This window comes from Paramacrobiotus metropolitanus, unplaced genomic scaffold, assembly GCF_019649055.1.
Source record: "Paramacrobiotus metropolitanus isolate TYO unplaced genomic scaffold, Prichtersi_v1.0 Parri_scaffold0000199, whole genome shotgun sequence".
Classification (NCBI taxonomy): Eukaryota; Metazoa; Tardigrada; class Eutardigrada; order Parachela; family Macrobiotidae; genus Paramacrobiotus; species Paramacrobiotus metropolitanus.
The window spans coordinates 61,442-80,989 of NW_026570419.1; the positions used below are offsets into that span (position 1 = coordinate 61,442).

At 43.7% G+C, this 19,548-nt stretch overlaps 3 protein-coding genes and 1 long non-coding RNA gene across 4 annotated transcripts; 3 read left to right on the forward strand and 1 right to left on the reverse strand.

The window, feature by feature from the left end:
- The first annotated feature begins 1,738 nt into the window (after positions 1-1,738).
- On the forward strand, positions 1,739-8,810 carry LOC129600844 (uncharacterized). Its single transcript, XM_055499465.1, is given in 10 exon segments — positions 1,739-2,989; positions 3,095-3,654; positions 4,067-4,168; positions 4,235-5,050; positions 5,360-5,479; positions 5,542-5,934; positions 6,231-6,546; positions 6,548-6,678; positions 6,739-7,167; positions 8,080-8,810. Coding segments are annotated over 10 exon segments (4,263 nt in total). The 5' UTR covers positions 1,739-2,091; the 3' UTR covers positions 8,578-8,810.
- LOC129600843 (mucin-7-like) lies at positions 8,757-11,497 on the reverse strand. The gene is made up of 10 exons (XM_055499464.1): positions 11,176-11,497; positions 10,982-11,097; positions 10,836-10,907; positions 10,575-10,776; positions 10,387-10,443; positions 10,183-10,326; positions 10,045-10,122; positions 9,703-9,894; positions 9,543-9,635; positions 8,757-9,149 (listed from the first exon to the last, which is right to left on the reverse strand). The coding sequence occupies exons 1-10, from the start codon at positions 11,267-11,269 to the stop codon at positions 9,094-9,096; spliced, it is 1,104 nt and encodes a 367-aa protein (XP_055355439.1). The 5' UTR covers positions 11,270-11,497; the 3' UTR covers positions 8,757-9,093.
- On the forward strand, positions 11,455-13,539 carry LOC129600845 (uncharacterized). Its single transcript, XR_008692147.1, has 3 exons — positions 11,455-12,436; positions 12,577-12,967; positions 13,110-13,539. It is a non-coding gene; the product is annotated as an uncharacterized LOC129600845 (long non-coding RNA).
- An 893-nt stretch (positions 13,540-14,432) lies between these two features.
- On the forward strand, positions 14,433-19,333 carry LOC129600846 (zinc finger FYVE domain-containing protein 21-like). The gene is made up of 8 exons (XM_055499467.1): positions 14,433-14,863; positions 15,194-15,244; positions 15,347-15,377; positions 15,447-15,584; positions 18,195-18,285; positions 18,458-18,582; positions 18,645-18,778; positions 19,010-19,333. The coding sequence occupies exons 1-8, from the start codon at positions 14,639-14,641 to the stop codon at positions 19,055-19,057; spliced, it is 843 nt and encodes a 280-aa protein (XP_055355442.1). The 5' UTR covers positions 14,433-14,638; the 3' UTR covers positions 19,058-19,333.
- Positions 19,334-19,548: the final 215 nt, after the last annotated feature.

Sequence of the window (19,548 nt, forward strand, 5' to 3'; positions counted from 1 at the left end):
TGATCACAATCCCTTCTGACGCGCCATCGCAACACGCCTTTTCTTAATAGCGCAGTCATCCTTTTACTTCCACTTCGATGGATACGCTTGTGGTTGTTCCTCGGCTTTTGTTTTAACAATCATAGAAATGCATCAAGAAAATTTAAGGAATATTTATTATTAGCGCCGGTGTAGGCCGCGGCTGCCATGGCGGTGTCGAAAATCCAAGTTACCGCAAAAGCTTCATCATAAACGGCTGGACAGAAAAAAAACTTAGCACATCAACATAGAAACGAATTCCTGCTCAATCTGCATTTTAATTTTTATGTAGATAAATGCATTTTTGGCATTCCAGTCTAATAATTTTGTGACGGGTATGTAACCTGCAGTATTTACGTACGTACTGTTTCGGCAGTTACAACGATCCGATCTTTTTTGGCTCGAAGACGTAGATGTGATTAATCTCAACCTAATATTGTTCTAGAGGGCTGAGACAATCATAATAATATTGTACTGCGTAATGGCTTCTCCACGCTTAACTATGGGAAGTTTGTTGGCGGAGCAAATTGCAATAATAAACATTATTAAATCAAAAGGTGCACGCACATTGTTTGGAGCGGTGAATGACTTCTGTTCGTAATGAATACATGCGTAATTACCATATTTAAAATGATACAGATATTGGTTAAAAAAGCGACGACAAAAATCTTACTGGAGAATGTACTAATTTTCATTCTCGTACTCGTTCTATGGCGTGGCTTTCATATCTGGGATTCCACATCACTTTAATACGTTTGCAGTATATATAGTGCATGCCCGCTGTTTGAAATTTTGTTGTCAGCCTATATAATATATAGGCTGACAATACAAATATTATTTCTATTGGCACTTAACACTGTAAGACAGGAAGAAGGCGCAACCAAACTGAATGCTGCAAAACAGCAACCATGTCCGCTCTTTACTGCTGGATTACGAGCGGATTTCATGTACGTACTATTAGTAAAATGACCACCCTGTACTGCTACTACTTGGGGCGTTACGCTTTCGGTACATTTTACAATGTCAAATGTTGCTTTTAGGACTGGTTTTCCGCTTTTGGTGCCCTTTGTGTGGCCATTCAAGTGGTCACAAAAGGTATGCACTGGAAGCGGAACGCTTGTCAGAAGTTCAGATCCGTCAAGTGTTGACATGCCAGATCTATCAAAAAATTTCATGCAGTTCGGGTTACAGCGCAAGTAAGCGCATGAACTAATTTTTGGTAGTGCCGTTGCAGATTGACATGACTGCAAATCAGGAATAGAATGGGGCACGTTATAATACTCACTTGCGAAAGTTTAAGTTTTCGTACATGAGAAGTTGGGATGTTCCTTTCGGCAAAATTATGGTAGTACTTATATTATGGTCTATGCGTGTTCAATGTTAATGCACGTAAGTTTTTTAAAGTAACGCATTTTCGATCCTGCACTTAATAGTAGCGTATGGCATGTGTCAAAACTTCCGAAGACATATTAATAATATTTTTATCTCGAAACCGTTGTCGGTATACCGTATAAATTTATAATTATACGCGCCCTATTATAATTATACGCGCCCTATTATAATAACCAACACTTAACAACAATCAACAATCAACACTGTAGCAATAGAAGCTATCAGTAGTACCTTAGCAACGCATTAGCCTCGGGACCGATGAGCATGCCTTCTGGCAGCAGACTGAATAACGCATGCTGAGTACTGTAATATGGAAGTACTTGGAACTTGACGAACTTCAAGTACTAGTTCATACTTGGAACTTGACGCATGGGTAAAAAGTAATAAGGGTGTATGTGTCTTTATAAAATGTGAACAAGGCAAATTTTTCAGAAAAGCGAAGGAAATGGATTTCGACTATTATGGCTTAAATCATTTTTCTGGAATTTATTTATGGTCATCGGTTCCTTTTGAATAACAAAGAATTTTGAAAGGTTTAACTTATCTAAGGAATAAATTAGACATGTTTCGTTGATCTTTCAAACCAGAGCACGCCATGAACTACAGAATACGCTCCAGCTAGTTACGCCATCTAAATACGAATAAGCTGTGCCCGTGTTATGCTGCTTTATCATAACCGGAATGAAAGACCAAACAGATCTTACCACGCAGTCCCTCGCTGTGGAAGTTGCTGTACTACCTGCCGAACCTGTTCTCTATCCGCCTAGCGGACTCCGCGAACGATACGAATCGCGTCGCCATGCACAACACGACAGCTTGCTACAAACGCTGCAATCCGAGATGCGGTCGATTGCCCGTATGACGGAGCAGTCCCACTCCTCGCTCTTGGCATCGCTTCGAGAGGTTCTCACTGCCAGCCATTCCCAGATGCGTGAGATGTTGAATTCCCTCGATCCGCAAAAGGTCACCGCTCCCCAGCTATCGTTGGAGCAATATCGCAATGCAGAAAATGCGATATCCGCGCAAGCTGCTTTCAGAAGAGAGAGAATAGAGAAAGCCATGGAGGACGTAGACGCTTTGGAATCGGTGCGGGTGGCGAAAGTCGCGGATGTGTTTGATCGGATAAAGATTAACTTGATCGCCAAATCCCATCTGAACCCCGATGATGTAGGCGACCTTATGGAGCAAGAGTTGGTGATTGTTAACGATGTCCTGCTCCGAAATCGCACAGTATTTGTGGAAGTCTTCAAGCGGATGCTGACGGAGAACGTTTATAGCGAAAAACGGGATTGTGCCAGACTGGGTTTGTTTAGGAAGGAATGGACGGAAGCCCTGGCTGCGCATTATGTGGAAGACGGTTTGCAGGTACTGGAGAAAGCTATCAGCAAAGTCATTGGCTCATCCAGGTCCTCATTAGCTAATTGGGAGAGAAGATTGAAAGGTCAGCAAGTCGAATTTGTGCAAAGTTTGGAAGATGTAATGCGACTGATCCCTCCGGATCTATCAATGGAAAAATGCAAAGAATGGCTCAACAAAGCCCTCGGTGCGCTGGAGACGTTCTACGAAGATTTTGCGCAAGGTATGCAGCACTGATTCTTTAACGTGAATACTGAAACAGAGCGCAGTAGTGATACCATATAAGTTTTTTAATATATTGCGAGTTTTTGTCAAATTCTATTCGTAGGTGTAGATTCCATCCGCAAGCAGTGCTTCGACGCAGCTACCAGCACGAGTCGCTCCATCTTGAAGCGCTCTAAACCGCTTCCTGATTCTCTATCCGTGTCCCATGATTTTATCCGTGTGAACTTAATCGACGTGTATCTTCATCGCTCCGCCCGTTATTTATCGCGTGTTAACAACGATCTCCAGTTTTATGTTCACGCGATTATGCTGAAGAAGAACGACCAGATCACCGCAATGCGTGACCTTTTCGCGTTCGTTCACGGCATCGCCTGGCACTGGGAGCTGCACTGTAGCGGTGTCGCCAAGGCGGAGGACCTGCTGGATACGCAACTGCAGAAACAGCGTATGGCACTGAATACTGCTGTGGATGCGAAGATTAACCCGAAGATCCAGAGCACGCTGGATAGTCTGCGGTATGTGAATGTGATGACCGCGGCAACGGCATTGACGAATGCACTGCAGGCTTCGTATAACGAAACGGATAAAGCTGTTAGCGAGGCCGGGAAGAAGATGGCGAAGCTTGTGGGAGGCTACGAGACAATAATGACCATTCTCCTGCGCGTAAGTGATTCAAATGCTACGCATAAGGGATAAGGGAGCTTTTATTTACCGTAATAGTGCAGCCCGTTCGGAAACAAGAGCCAAAGTGTATACAGGGAACATACGCAGACACACATGCATGTCTCGACTGCATGTGCATGTACGTACATGTGCGCTTCGTAAAATTTTCCCCGTTTATACTTTAGCTCTTGTCTCTGGATGAGCTTGTCAGTTCTCGAGCTTCTTTACCGGCTTTAGCGCATATAATCAATTTTGTTGACACGTCCAAGCAACGCGTCTTTCCTGCCAATTACAGTAATCACACGTTTGAATATGTTATGGTGATGCTCTTCTCTTATTTAGCGGTCTCAGATCTTAATGTACCAAAACTATCAATAGAAAAATCACTAAACAAACTTCGCTCATTGTTTAGGGATACCAGAAACGCGTGTATGCATATATGCAAGTCAGTGCAAAGCCAGTCGAAAGTGATGTCATTATTGCCGAAGACGGCACTCAAAGTCTGCCCCAAACGGTAAAAGACACGGCACTCACCGAAGAAAAATCCTAACTCCTGTTTTACTGATGCACCTTTTTACAGGATCCACTGGCTGACCTGTCGTCCGGAAATCGCCGGCTCCCGGATATCCCTGTTTCCGCTAATGAGCGACGTCTGCTGAAAGAACTAGGACTGACGCTGGCTGACGAAGAAAACATTGGCCTGCGGCTGAAACTGCTTCCACCGTTCCAGGACGATCCACGCGGCAACCCGCCGACAGACGACATCGTCACGCGGAAAGGAATTACCTTCGTTCCTGCTCCGGTATCATTACAACAGAGCCAGCGCTTCCCTAAGGAAAAGGATACCGGGAAGAAGGAGCCTGATCCCAGGATGACCGAATCTCAGTTAGAGATTCTGAATGAGGTTGTCGATCTACCGGTACACTCCGGACTCATTTCCTTGGATGAGTACATGGCGAATGCACCGGAAGAGCAAGTGAATAAGATATTTGAAGATGTTCGTGAGCGAATGAGGGTAGCTGTGCTGACGCATGCCTCTGATAATTGGTCAGATGAATTTCGCCAACGAAGCATGGGTTGGCTGGATGCTAAGCGAGAGCTCTGCGAAGCGGAAATGAAGATGCGAATGCAAGCCGCCAGTTTGCGATGGCATACTCTTCAGGATACCATTGTGGCGACACGGGAAAAAGAGTTGACGGAACACGATGCATCCTATAAACAGCGAGAAGCCGAGTTGGCTAAGATTGTCGCGTGGGCAAAGGAGGAGATAGCAGTAGTTGGTAACGAATCCACGGAGAAGTGCGCGCCAATGAAAGATAGAATGTCGAGTTTGGAGAAGACATTCTTCACGGCTTCCCGTGCTGACCAAATTGTTCAAATACAAGGACAGATTAAGGTAAACAACCAGTTCGGTCTCTTTCATTAGATTTTGATATTCACTCCAAATGTTCTGTCGCACCTGGGTAGGGAAACAATTATCTTTACAAGCTATACAGCTATTCTTTACGCTATACAGCTCTTCTTTACGCTGTTATTTATAAGCTGTTCTTTACGCTATTTCTTCGCGTTTTTTGGCTGAGCAGTTATTAGAGGAGCAAAATACAGTGGTTTGTATTATTGTGCTTTCGTGTTGCCAATATTTTTACCCAAAACATTGGACATCATGGTAAAATAACAATCGTGTTGGACTAATTTGTTGTTCTAGGATGACGCAGTACCGTTTTACGCCTTGCTCAGCGGCGTATACAGCACCCTTAAAGCAAAGATAACCGAAAGAATACAGCTACTTCTGGTCGACTGCAAAAGCGTATTGTCCACGGTCCAGGTAAAAACATGGGCCGTTTATTGTCACGATCATTGCGACGACTCTCGTGACCTTTAGAACAGAAATTTCCCGATGGTGGGACTTACACGCCGGAAGAACACAAACAATACACGCAGCTCTACCAAAAGCTAATGGAGAAATGTGCCGCCACCGAGAAATCGCTGCTGGACGAATGCCGCAACACCGAATCCAAACGACGCCAAGCGTTGGAAGCACTGGCGGCTAAAACATTGGAGATTGTACCGCAGCATTTGATGGATGTCAACATCATTACGGTCTTGGCCGAGAGACTGGAGAAAACGCAAACAGCTATCAAAGCGCGAGCGGCTGTTGTTAATACTGCGTTTGGGTCGTGCCACAATGGATACGAGGTTCTACGGAAATTAGCAGAAACGGATGCGGCACGGTGTCCCGAAGAAGAGATATGGCACCAGATTGGACGGATGCTTGAAGACGTAAGTCGAACGATATTCCGTGGCACGCACCAGTGACCAGTCTGTACCAGTATGACTAAAAGTAATCCTATCAGCTTCTGTAATCTTTGATAAACGTATCCGTTGGTATCTGATCCATTGATATCATTACTTGTCTTTTTATTGAGGAACATTTGCGCTCTGAATTAAGCATACCGCCACTTTATTTACGTAAATTTAACCAACCGTCAAAAGAACAATTAAATTGGGATATTTATTCGGCAACCGCCAGTACAGCCAGATTTAAATTAATAGTTCTGCTTGTTTGTTGATCCTAGTTTGAAACAGCTGCTACATCACTCGGTTGCCTCCGCCCAGACCAGCCTATCCCAGTCCCTCTTCCAGTGCATCTTGAACCGGAGCCTCCGAAAACTCCGATTCCAGCCGGAAAAGCCAAATCGTCAAACCGAAAATCTAGTCCCATGCCGCCCGCCCCGCCTCCACCTCCTCCTAAGCCGCCTGATCCACCCACCGATTTCCAGCTGACCACAATTGACGGACCGCTCCCGCTAGTGAACCCCGGAATTATTGTCCTACCCGATCCAAAAAGCGTCAGAGCAGGCAAGCCCGAAGCTGCCTCGACCAGCGATATGGGGGAAGAAGCCCCGCGGATCCGTTACTGGACCACGGGGATCCATCACCGGAAACAAGAAGAACCTCAAGAAACTGGAACGGTTTTTTGTTTTTGGTGATGCACCGACTGATCATCCCGTCACCTTTTTAGAGGTAGTTTGTTGTGATTCTATGGAAGTTTTGTAACTTTATTATTTTTTGGGATTTTTACAGGTGGTTCATAAGGAATGTTGGATGGCGCTGAACGATGTACTGGCAGCAGCAGAAGAGTACTATCGGCTGAAAGGAAATCGACCGGTTACACGACCGCAGCTTTTGCCGCCGACTGCAGAGCTCCTGGCAGAGCGGCTGTGCAAGAAGTTACTGAACTACCAAACACAGTCGGAAAACTTTGCTCATTATGTTATGGAGAAGATGCGAGACCTGTCGAAGAAGATTATCGAGATGGTGCCTCGGTTAGCTGCAAAGCTATTCAGGGAAATCTTTACACCGTACAAACTGGAGATGTTGATTGTGCAACGGCTAACGGTGGAGAAATTCAATGCCAACTCCGCTTCTGTCAGAGACAGTCGTAGAGATGTGGATGTTCTGCAGCTTCCGGAGGAACTGGTGCGGAATAATGCCATTATACCAATGCTCGAGGTAAGATTATTCTGTCCATAGCCGCGCTTGCACCTTGCATGTTAAATGCCAAAAATATCAGGTTACGTTAATTGTAATACGTTTTTTGTGCATTTCTCTAATAAACGAAAGCTGGAAGCAGCTTGATCCAGATACGGGAACTGATTACAACTGCTTCTAACACTGACGGTGTCACATTTTGCACTACAGTAAAACCCCTCGTTACATACACCCTTATATAACATTCACCCCTTTATTATATACATGCGGCTGGGAACCAGACAGTCCGCTGGATTATAACATAGGGGCAGTTCTCTATATAACATTCACCCCTCTAAAAGTATAACATACACCTTTCGTGGAACGGCTGACAGTATTTTAACATACAGCCAACCCTGCGTAACATACAGCTGGCTGAATAAGCGTCTTAAAATTTCATAGAAAGTTCCGGTTTTTGTTTCCGATCTGTTCAGTACCGAACCTGACAGCACGCAACAGCAAAACGGCGTCAAAAATTAAAAACCGTCAATTTATTCTAAAATACAAAGCGCCATTAACACGGTAGCTTTTTGAAAATGTATGCAATTCAGAAGCGCCAGAGTCTATTTTGAAGAAATAATATGAATTTATAAGCAAAACATCAACGTCGCCGTTCTTAGTAACTATTGATTATTATACGGCCCACCCCCCGGGGGTATGTTAACAACCGCCCCTGGGGGCAGTGCCCCTATGTAACATACACCTCTTTACAACATTCGGAGAGCTTTGAACGGAGGGTGTATGTAGTAGAAAGGTTTTACTGTACTTTTAGCAAATTCTGGAGAATTTCTTTATGTAATAGAACACAGTAAAGGACTGGCGAAAGGGCATGTTTGCGGTTAATACATTGGCCACCAACATCAAACCCACAGTTCATCGTTCATTTATTTGTAGGTCATCGCCGATCGCATGAAAAGCTACTGGGACGGCACTCTCTCACAGGTGACGCTGACCTTCCTGTCCAAATTTATCCGGTGCACCGATGCTTTTTTCCGCGAATGTGATAGGATTATTCCGCCGCGCGACGTTAAACGACCGCTCCTGCCGCACGCCATCGTAGCGCGACCGCCCTCGCCGCCCGTGGACACGCCCGAACTCGACCCCGGACCGAAGACGTGGAAAGCGCTGGACACCAGCGATATGGCAACGGCAGACACGCTCCCAACTGGTGTTGATATTGCCTGTGAGAAGACAACTTTAGCGCATGTGGAGCTGAACGAGACGCGGCATGCCGTGTTCAGAGAGTTCCTGGAGTTATACCGCCAAATGCAATCAACCCGGGATTATTTTGCCGTGGAAAAGGAGAACGTGCAACGCAGTATGGAAATAAGAGCATTTCAGCAACTACAACTACGTAAACTGGAAGCAGTAGGCTTGATGCGAACTGTGTGATAGCTCTTGAAGCCTGGGTGTTTGGTATGTAAAGACTTTCAGTCTGTTACGGAAACTACGTCATTATTTTGTCTTAAGGTCGCAATAACTGATAGAACATCTCTGCTCATGAACAAAAATAAATGTCAGGAGCAAAAGATTGGCTTTTTCGTGAGAGGAATGTCGAACAAATGTGCTTTCCCGCGCGTTTATTACGTTATACTCGTATAAAAAACAATCGATTTGGCATACAACAATGATGTGGCGTCTTCTTAAAGTAAAACAGTTAACCACCATTTCAGTCGTTTAATTAAAATCGCCACAGAACTGTTTAGTTTACTGATTAGCCCACTTTCTGCATGAAACAGCATTACTCCAAGATCTCAGCAAAAGCCTCGCGCAAAATTTACACGATATCACTTTGAAGCCCACTCAGATTGGCTGACAACTTTGGTAAGTGTACTGCTTTTAATAAACTGGGCAAAAGCTTGGCAAGCGGAGGTGGAGAGTTACACGCAGACCCAGACTTTTAGTTCATCAACTTCCGGTTGTATCGCCAGTTAGTGGTTCGTTGAGCGGTGCTTCCGAAGCACCTGCGAAACAGTAGGGTTTACAGAAACGATTGAAACTTTGTAATATGCATCGCATCTTCTCTAATTCGGCATTCTCAAAAATTGCTAACATTCAGTTTACAACAACTGCTCACCCACGCTATGTGAGCTGTAATGCTGTCTCGAGCACCAGTTGCTCATTTACATTACTGGTAACCTACCAAGTGGCGGGCCCTCGATCGCCATGCGCTATGCGCGATCACGGCTATGCTTCCACCTACGCTACGCTATGCGATGACAATGCTGTCACTCTGATTTCACCTATGCTCACTATGGGCTACTCGCAGCTCACACAGCGTGGGTCAGCACTGAGCAGTTGTTTAAAAGTTGTTGCAAACTTGCAAGTAAGCAGTTGTTAAGAATGTAGAAATTTACCTTGTGCTCCGTCAGCCGCACCTGCTGTGGGCTCAGCCGTCGCCGTTTGCTCCAGGGGTACAGCCGGAGGTGGACTTTCTTCTACCGCGTTTTCTGATAGTAATAATTGATATTCATTCATCAGTCATGACTGTAGCGTATCGTACGAGATCGGTCTTACCCGCTGTCGCGACGGGAGCCGGTGTAGATTCTGACGGTTCTGGTAAGGATGCCGTAGCATTGCCCGGGCTGCTTTCCGCGTTCGGCTCCGGTTGGTTAATTCCTGGAACTTGTGTGAGAGGCTCACCGGTATGCACGGTTTGAAGATCTGCTGGGACCACCGTCGGGGTGTCAGTCTCGACAGTCGGGGTTTCTGATCGAAAACAAATCAACATATTAATCCTTATTAGCAAACCAACAACAACGTGCTACACCATATTGCTGTACGCATGAAAAGAGCGGAGTGCCTGCCTTAACTTTTTACAGCTTTTATAAGAGAGTTTTTTAAGCGGTATTCCCACACCTCCAACGGCTAACTGCGCAGTCCTCTTTTCCGGGTTCTGTAGTTCTGTAATTTCCGCCTCAGGAGCAGTTGAGGGTGCTACAAGGAAGAACCGATCTATTCCACGAGCATTTACATGCATCAACAGGCCATACAGACCTGTAGGAGCTTCGGCGCCGCTTTCAGTCGTGACCTCATCTGGCTGGCTCTCCGGATAATGGCTTCGCTTCTGATGACTGGCCAACGTTAGCAGCATTTCATCCGACACAGTTGACCGCTTAGCTTCCTTCTCGGATGTTTTCTCTAAAACAGGTTTATCAATACTTGTACTGAGCACCGCCTATTTTTACACGGTATTCTTACCTTCGAGCTCTGCAGCTGCTGGCTCTTCTAACAACGCAGGCGTCTCATCTTCCGCAGCTACAAAAGTATATTATCAATAGAATTATCAAGTAGGATGCAATAATATACTGTACAACGTCTTCACTACAATATTAAATTAATATGTGCACTGCAGGTCAATTCTGTTTAAGTTATATTTTCCGACTTACTCGGAGCAACCGGGGTTTCCAATATTTCCAATTCGGCTAGCGGTGGATCCTCTTCCGGAATCAAATAAGGAACGACGTCCGATACGAGGTTGCGTTTAGCCTCTCCCGCCATGCACAGCTTTTCCCGCATCAGCATTTCCTTAATCAGGGGCATCAACAGCGATGGTTGATAGCCACGAAATAAGTGAATAAACTTCTTCCCCTAAAGGTCATGCACAATTTCAACGGGCTGTCGCGTACATGCGCTGAAAAGAAACGTACGCCAAAAAACAGATATGTTGGAATGCAGTGCCCACGGAGGTTCTTGAAGGCGGGGACCGCCTCCACTTTGATCTGCAAACTGTGAACATGTACATGAATTTCAATAGTTTCTGTGGCTTCTAGCTAAAGTTAGTGCATGTTCTTACGGAACAGTAGTGAACCAGGTCTAAATCCTCTCCTTCGAAGAACTCGAACTTAGCCTTCTTCAGGAATCGTTTCATAACGACACACGGACCAGCCCAGTCTTGGTAGCATTCACACACTGAATTACACAGAAAGTTATAAAGATCCAGGCGATGCGCTTTACGCTAACGGATAACCAGTGTCAGTGTCTGCTAACCTATTAAGCCTGGTTTGGATGTCAAGAATTGTGTGAAACTCTGCACATTTTCCAGCTCAATGACAATTTCCACATCTTTGCCTCCTTTTGCCATATTCGATGAAGGAACTAATCACAGAGATTTCAAGGAAAAAGATTTTGAGATTCCATATAAGTACGAGGAACAACTCGAACAACATGAAACAACCCGCATACTAACAACAGGAAACTGAACCAATATTGTTGCTTGGAGAGCCTACAAGCGCTTATACACTGACACTATAATAAATAAACAAAATTTAAAAATTAATAAGTACTGAATATTTTGGTCTATGGATGTGGTGTCGATTCGAGCCCAAAGACTGAATGGAGGTTTTACATAAGTCCCCGGTCAGCAAACTTGATCATTTCCTCCATTTTAGTTGTTTACATTTTTAAATAAACCATTTTGAGTTACACTGCGCACGATTAACGATTCCAGGTGGTGAAAATGTGCAGGTGCATCACTGCATGCATGGTGCGACATTCGCGCTCGTTCGACGGAGAACTGTGGTGTCGTCTTCATCATTCGAAACGGTGCTCAAACATGTGCTTTCGTAGCTGAGTTACTCTAGATGCTCTCAATCTGTGGCATATATCATGATTAAATAACCATTCTCTGATTACCTCAAGGCATAATTTGGTTTGTGTTCAGGCGATAATACTGTGCATCAGATAAAACTGGCATCATTATTTAGTGCTCATGAATGCGCGAGCTTTTCAGAGATCAACGGATATTTATACTTTATGGCGGCGTCTTTATGCATACTATTTTCCACGCCGTAACTGAGATGCACTCTGCGATGGTGCATGCCACATCTTGATTGGGGCCTTGCGCGCCTTTCCAGTGCGAAATTTGCTGGAGTACAGTGGCATAGACAGTCGTTTGATAAGATCCTGTGCGGAGCATGTGGAAAAAACAATGCGCGGAGAAAGGCGGAGTATTCCGTATTCCGTAGCGGGGCGCTTAAAGAAAGTCTAAGCACCTTAGCGCAAGCAGCATTCTGATTGATGACAAAGCAGTGTTACTATGTCCCAGTGGCACCAGAAAAGAGCGGGCACGCCCGGAGGATGTTGACTGCAACGACTTTCTCACGTGAATTACAACGCCATTTAAAAAGGTCAAGCGTTTTGTTCTTCAGCACCGTTACGCATTGTGCCAAGTGGTTTGACTGCAAGATACGGCCACTGGATCGGTTGGAACTATCGCTGATCCAGCGCAACCATACAGCCTCCATGCCCGGTAGGGTCAGACATTGATTATTACTATAAAACGTTTTGAAGATTTCTACAGCATTTAAACTGATAAGGGGTATGTTTCTGTTTTGGCTGTGGGTGTGTTAACTGTTAAGCTATTTTAACATTAACTTGATGCGCTTGCAGAGTTTGGATGCCAAGCCGTGTATGCAATTTAAGCTTAATAAATCGTGTATGCCTGTGGATCGAAATGAATGGTATTGAGTATCGACGACTCCTTCAGTAACAGTGTTGCCGATGACTGAAGCAAGTGACCGACATTTAGTATGCAGGATGAAAATACTAAATCACATTAAATTCTCATCGTCACAAGGTCCCGCACACTGCCGAAGTACAACCCGTATAAGTCCCGTACAGTGCCGACACCGCATACTGCCGAAGTACAACCGATATTCCAAGCGGCTGACTTCAACCTACACTTTAGGCGCGAGAACCGCCTACAGCTTTGCCGGTGGACTGTCGGACAGGACGGTGATGTTTACCCGCCGGGATGTTTATCTGTACGGGGTCCCTCCTTGTAAGTAGTTACTAGTTAGTCGGTTTTCATTCCTTTGCATCCTTTTACGCTCTGCTGAATTTATCTCCTTTACTAATTAACGGCTTCCTGCCTTCTTCGTGATTGGTACGGTCTGAAGTACGAGGTGTTTGGCATTTTGCAGCGTGCATGTTATGCGATCGATCGGCGGTGTGCAGCAGAGATGATCTTCTTGAAATTAGAGACCAGTGGAATAAATAGGGGAAAGTGGCGGAATCAGAGAAGAAGAAACCGTCAGTGACGCGAACCGTTCTCCATGCAGATTGATCAAAAGCCGCACTGGTCATGTGTGTCGGCTGTGATGAACATGAACTTATAAAGATGACGCTGGAAATTATAAAGATGACAAACCAGGCCACCAGCTTAGTTAAAGTGTTAGCCTATTAGTGCTCTTATGCTACAGTATGTAGCGGACTTTTATTTCTCGGTCTTGCTTTCTGTATTGGTGGTGGTTCTCGAAAAAGAGCTGACTGCGATTAGGAAATATTACATGGCTGATTTTCAGTCGTAAGATATTAATCAGTTTGCGTTGCCCAATAAGTGGAATAAAAAATAAGTAAACACGAAATCCTAGATGTGCGAGCACCACGAAATAAGAATGCATATAGGCTCACCAACAGCAGTAAGCTGATTGGGAGCATATTGACATATTCACTGTTCGGCATGTCGGTGCAGAAAAAACTGACTAGCTGAAACGACCGCAAGAGCTGATGCATAATGAGCACGATTCCCGGGCAAGATATTGCTTATAAAAGAAGTACGAGTAGAAGTATCCTTTTTCTAATTGAATGCTTGCTTAAGATTGCGTGTGAATCGGATGTGTTTTATAGTGTTCTATTATTTATCAAGAATTGTTCTGAACTCGTTACTGCATAAAAACGGCTGCAAGTAAAAAAACGGGAAGAGCGTCCACTTTATTGCTTTTGCGTTGTAGTATTAGCGCACTGCGAAGGCTTTGCAAAGCCTTCGCAGTGCGCTAATACTACAATGTTTAACGTTATAGTTATAGACTATAACGTTATATAACGTTTAACGTTATAGACCGGCAATTGCCGGTCTATAACGTTATGAATGAAATGCACAAATGCGTATGGTACCGATATCCTACGAATAGCTTTCCGGTAGCTACTACAGACAATCTCAATCTCCAATTAAAAACCGCATCCCGGCTAGCCGCTCAGCAAGACGCAGATATTAAAATAAGTAATAAATTATTTAGTACGAAGTGCAGAGCGCAGACTATAGTAAGTGCATAAAAATCGAACGCATTGCATTGATTGCAAACTGCGCGGAAGTACAGCCTGCAGTATCGTCCAATCAGTCTGCAGCGACGCCCTTGCAAATGCACTCACAGAGCACACACAGACTCCGCCCCGTCTGATAGCCTTGACGTGTCAGTCCTGTGTACGCGTGTCTGCCACTTAACCGCGCTACAACCGAAACGTAGCCGTATTAGTGGCACACTGGCAGTAGTAAACAAACCGTATAAGCGTTTGTGAGTGTCTACAACCGATTCTACGACAGTCTACTCGCTGACTGTCTAGTGTGTGTGATTGATTGTAGCTACACTTTTCTTTGACGTGGCCCGTTTGTGTCGTTTTGTGAATTGGATTTAAGCTATCGTTGTTACGGGGACACATCCGCGTCCGTCTCATGTTCTTCCTGATTAATTTTGCCGGCATTATGCGCCATGAACGTCCTGCGGTTGAGCCAGTGTGTGTCCCGGCTGATATTTTAGATGCGGAGAATGATGCGGTGGTGTTGGTACGGCGGAAGAAGAATGTAGTGCACGGGAAAAGTGGTGTGCGATGGACGGGATTGGATCTGTCGCAATCGCCGTTGTATCTGCCTGAACCTCGCTGGATACCCGATGAAGCGGTAAAGAATTGCTTGCTTCGATGGTGCTTCTCCTAAACTGAACGTTTAATAAAGATATGCAATGCAAATCTAATGCGCACTTAAAATTAAAATGCAGGCGTTAATTTCGAAAAAAAAGGATAAAGTAAGGAGAACTTTGTTGCAGAGAAGCAAGTGCACTTTTAAGAAGATTTTTCGAAAACCTGAGCTACTGAAAAAATAATATAAATAAAATATGAATTAAGCGAAAAAAATTTACGAATTAGAGGTGGAGAAAACAGCATGATTAGCGGATTTTAATCGGAACCAGATCATTTCCTATGGCTGAAACTTTATTGATATAATTAACAGGTAGCGCATTGCCGCGGATGTGGGCGACGTTTTGATTTCCTTCGGCGCAAGGTATGGTTAATAATTGGCGTAGACAGTTTTATGTTTCCCATACATCTTATTTGCTTGAAGCGTTTTACAATTTAGATTAATAATTGAGGCATTTAATTGCAGCATCACTGCCGGCGATGTGGAGAGATTTTCTGTAAGTGACATTTTTTTCTGGAGAATTATATCATACACCTTGTTTATTTTGGGATTTATGTAATATTAGGCGGTACATGTTGCGGTGTGAAGGCCGGACTGCGACGTATGGGTTTTGTGGACAATGTCCGTCAGTGTCAACGCTGTGCTGACATCAGCCGAAAGGAGAACGTGTTCTTCGACACGCACCTGCTGCCACTCGAACAAGGTCAGTCTTCTTCGCTGTACCACTTTCATTATTACGCTGATTTCACCACGAAACGGCGGTGTAATCAATTTATTTGCACGTTTACCGAAAAAACTGTTGGTGCTAGCGGAGTTATAGCCGCACTTCGCCTAATTGCAGGATTTTTTGCAACACCATGTAAAAACACCATATCTGACACAATTAATAAAAACACCATGTCTGACACAACATGTCTGACACAATTAAGGAGCTTGATTTTTTTTACAGTAATCAGGTGTATACGGCTCGCATCTTTTCGTAATATTCCTAGTCGCGTGAAATCGTTAGGCGCATTTATATAAAACAGCGAAAACTTTCGCTTAGATTTAAAAATAAATTCGCTTCTCTTTGTGATAAAATTTCAATGAAATTTATTTTTAATGTTGACTTGAAGGCCCGATGATCAGTTTATCACCATAAAATATATTGAAAATGAGGCATCGATTTAATGTTGTTTCGTAACATCGCTTGTTTGTTATTGAAATCTGCTTATTTATTTTCATTTCACAATGACGCACTGTATCATGTGCAACCACCAGCAATCAGTTCAATTTATCGATTACGTGTTTTTGTAACAACGGCACAAGGATGCCATTAAATATTATGATCAGACTGTAGCCGGTGCATTTCCGGTCATTTCACCGACAAGAGTCGTCGGATGCATCTGCTAATAATGATTACGTCGTAACTGCTCTGCCTTTACCGACAATCAAGCAGGCGGATGAAAGCGCTTTTTGAATACTCCCGACGCTCGATTGTTGTTGACATCCGGGCGCATCACATGCCGGCATGTGCCGGCGATGCCGTACTACGATGCGACGGCTCAAGCGGCTAGATTGATTATTAGGCCTTGTTATGTCTAGTGTAGAACCACATTCGTCAGTGGTTAATAAAATGGTAAATGCATAAATGTATAAATGCCCCGGCAGACTCGTTACGCGCTAAACGTCGGCGCGCGCTCGCGCCAACCGGTTCGTTTACTTTATCGCTGAGGATTCTCTTGACAATTCCATTTTCGGGGTGAGCGACCGTACCGGTCATGTCGCAGACCTACTGGTCTCTTTTCAACCGTTTAATTTACCGGATTTTGTTGTGATCCGCGGTAATTGCTTAATTGCATGGTGACGCCGGCAGAATTTCCTTTAATTTGCTGTTGATTTGTAAAATGTCGGCACGTGACTGGTGGGCTGCTCGCGGCGCCCGTGGTGTTAAAAATTGGCCGGAAAAAATACCATTAATTGTAAAACCTTAGTCTGCAAGGCAGTCTGACCATAATCAGTTTTAATTTCCGTCAAAAAAAAGTTGGATACTTAGAGCATTACCAGTTTACTGATTTCCCAGAATGTGGCGTTTCTCTCTAAAAATTTTGAAAATCTTTCATGAAAACTCGTCGAAATAAAATGGGCGTAATATTTAAACTAAGCTCGGAAACAACCAACAAAACTAATTTTGCGCTTGATTATTAAACTTCCATCCAAAATTCGCAAAAAAAAAACTTCATTGTAAAAATTCAAAAATTAAATGTGCTTTATTATTACAGCATTAAAATTAGGCAACAAACATTGCTGTCCGTCGTACTTTATAAAATATTTATCGATACAATTTTTTGAAATCGATTTTCTGGCACGCATCTGCATGGCAAACAACAAATGTTTCTGGTCGCTCCTCTGTTTACCGAACAGATTTATGAATTCTTTAGCAGTTGGCCGTAAAATATGCTGATCACACGATGCTACAATACACTTACCATCGTAAAAGATGCATACTTGTGTAAACTATGTACCTACCAGCACCTGCTCCAATGGGGTGTGTCATGTGAACACTGAAAACACACTCTGTTGCAACATTTTTGATAATTGTTGTCCATTCCATGGTAATTCTTATACATCGATTGTGAACTGTGAGAGCGCGTGCTGGAGACGGCAAATGCGAACGACCTTGAGGCGCCAGCACACACACAGCCTGTATACATACGGCGCCAGGCGATTAGCGCGCGCTCTCTCTCTTGTCCATTGTCAACAGAGGTGCCGGCACGCTGCTGCGCGTTATCACGGTTTTTCGGTTTATGGCCGACACGGGCAACAATGTCATGGTGATTAGCATTCTGCTTCCACCGTTGTTGGCCCTGCCATGTCGTCTTGGCATGTAAATGATGCATTCATGGGAATAATGCCATATAATGCATAAACGGATTCGTTTATCAATGCACGGCAATAAAAATTGTGACTGTTTGTGATTGTTTACATTATCAGCGTATCTTGTGTAAAAGTAAATAAATATCGCGAGGGACATGTGCGTTGCGAAAATCGCAGCCACACGGATTTAGTGGAAATTATAGGCAGAAAGATAAACAGGAAAATATGCAAGCAAAACAGATGAGGCATCCCGGACAACAAATGAATCATAATTTCGCGTGCTAAACTTGTCATATCTCGCTTTTTAAAATTCTAGGATTAAAATTTCCGCTGCGTTATCCCTTTTTGTTTGTGTTTACCGTGTGTGTAAAATCATTGATGTCAATAATGAAGAATCCTGAATTTTTTTTATGTCAGGATGCAACTGCACAAAATTGTAATGATGTTTTTTTTTCAGGTGGTCATTTTTATGTACAGCATTGTGGATCGAACCATGATCCGTCATTAAGTAAAACGACATTTCGCGTGAGAATGTCTTGCAACCATCGGTAAGCTCTAGATAGTAAAACCTCTTAAAATAAAAATTAATAATTCTACTATATGTTGAACCACACTTTTCTTTTTTTTAAAGCGGTGAATTTACTGAAAACTGCAGCCTATTTTTTTATAAGCGTTTCATCCCAAATTACGAAGCTTAATATTACGTTTCTCCTGTAATAGCTGGATCTCCTTTGACGCCTATGGCTCATTGCCGGCAGCTTATACTCGTGACGTTACCCACTTGGAACCGTTGCGTACCAGTGACATTGTGGAAACCCGCTTCCTTCATTTCCGCCTGGAATACTGTATGCAAGAAAATTTCAATAAAAAGCACTTCTCCTAACTGATTAACATTCCGATTCCATAGATGCCGGGACGGTACTCGTTCCCGGAATGCTCATCACGTATCGTCAGGATGAGCGTCTCATGCAGCTGTGTCTGCAAGCCTCCCTCCTCCCAGATCTCGATGAATCCCGCAACTGGCTGCTCGCTATGCAGCAGGTACGAGTATATTGATTTATCTGATTTTTCACAAAAAATCACTCATGGCTACTGCGATTTAACTGTGTTAATTACGTTGGTCGAAGATTTGATTTGCTGAAGTAGTTGATGTCATGCGGCTGTTGTATTGGAACAAGTCAATAGTTTTTACGTGTTCATTGATTTTGGCCGGCTTGTTTTATCGCCTCTTCCGTGAATCGCCGGTATACTCTAGTCGCAATTTTTTTTCAGGCGGATTTAATGCTGGCTGAACCCACAACCCCGGCAAATCCTGCCTGACTTCCTGCTGCTCGGTTTTTACCGGTTATATTCTGCTCACTTTCGATCGACTTGTAACTGTGATGGATCTGCGCGCTGTTGTACATACAATACGGGATGCTTTCCTTTTGTGAATAGTGATTTATGAGTAATTTATTTGAATGCAGAACGGAAAAGCTGTCTTTATGCTTGTACATACCCGCGGAGCTGCATCGGCTGATACTGATATGCTGAACAAGAATATCGCACGTACAATAAATGCTAATAAATGTACAATAATCTAATACTGTATACAAAAACACGAAAGCCGAATTCTGTGTGTGTTGATTAGATTAAGAGCTATATCATGATATACTGTGCATAAATAAAACGAAAGATAAAAAACTGCGACACCAAGCGCCATACAAATTGGCTATTGGCATCGTTACATAGCATACAAGATTACTTACTGAAATAAAAATTTTAGTAAAGCTGACGTGTGTACAGATTGTGAACAGCCTCTGACATTATGA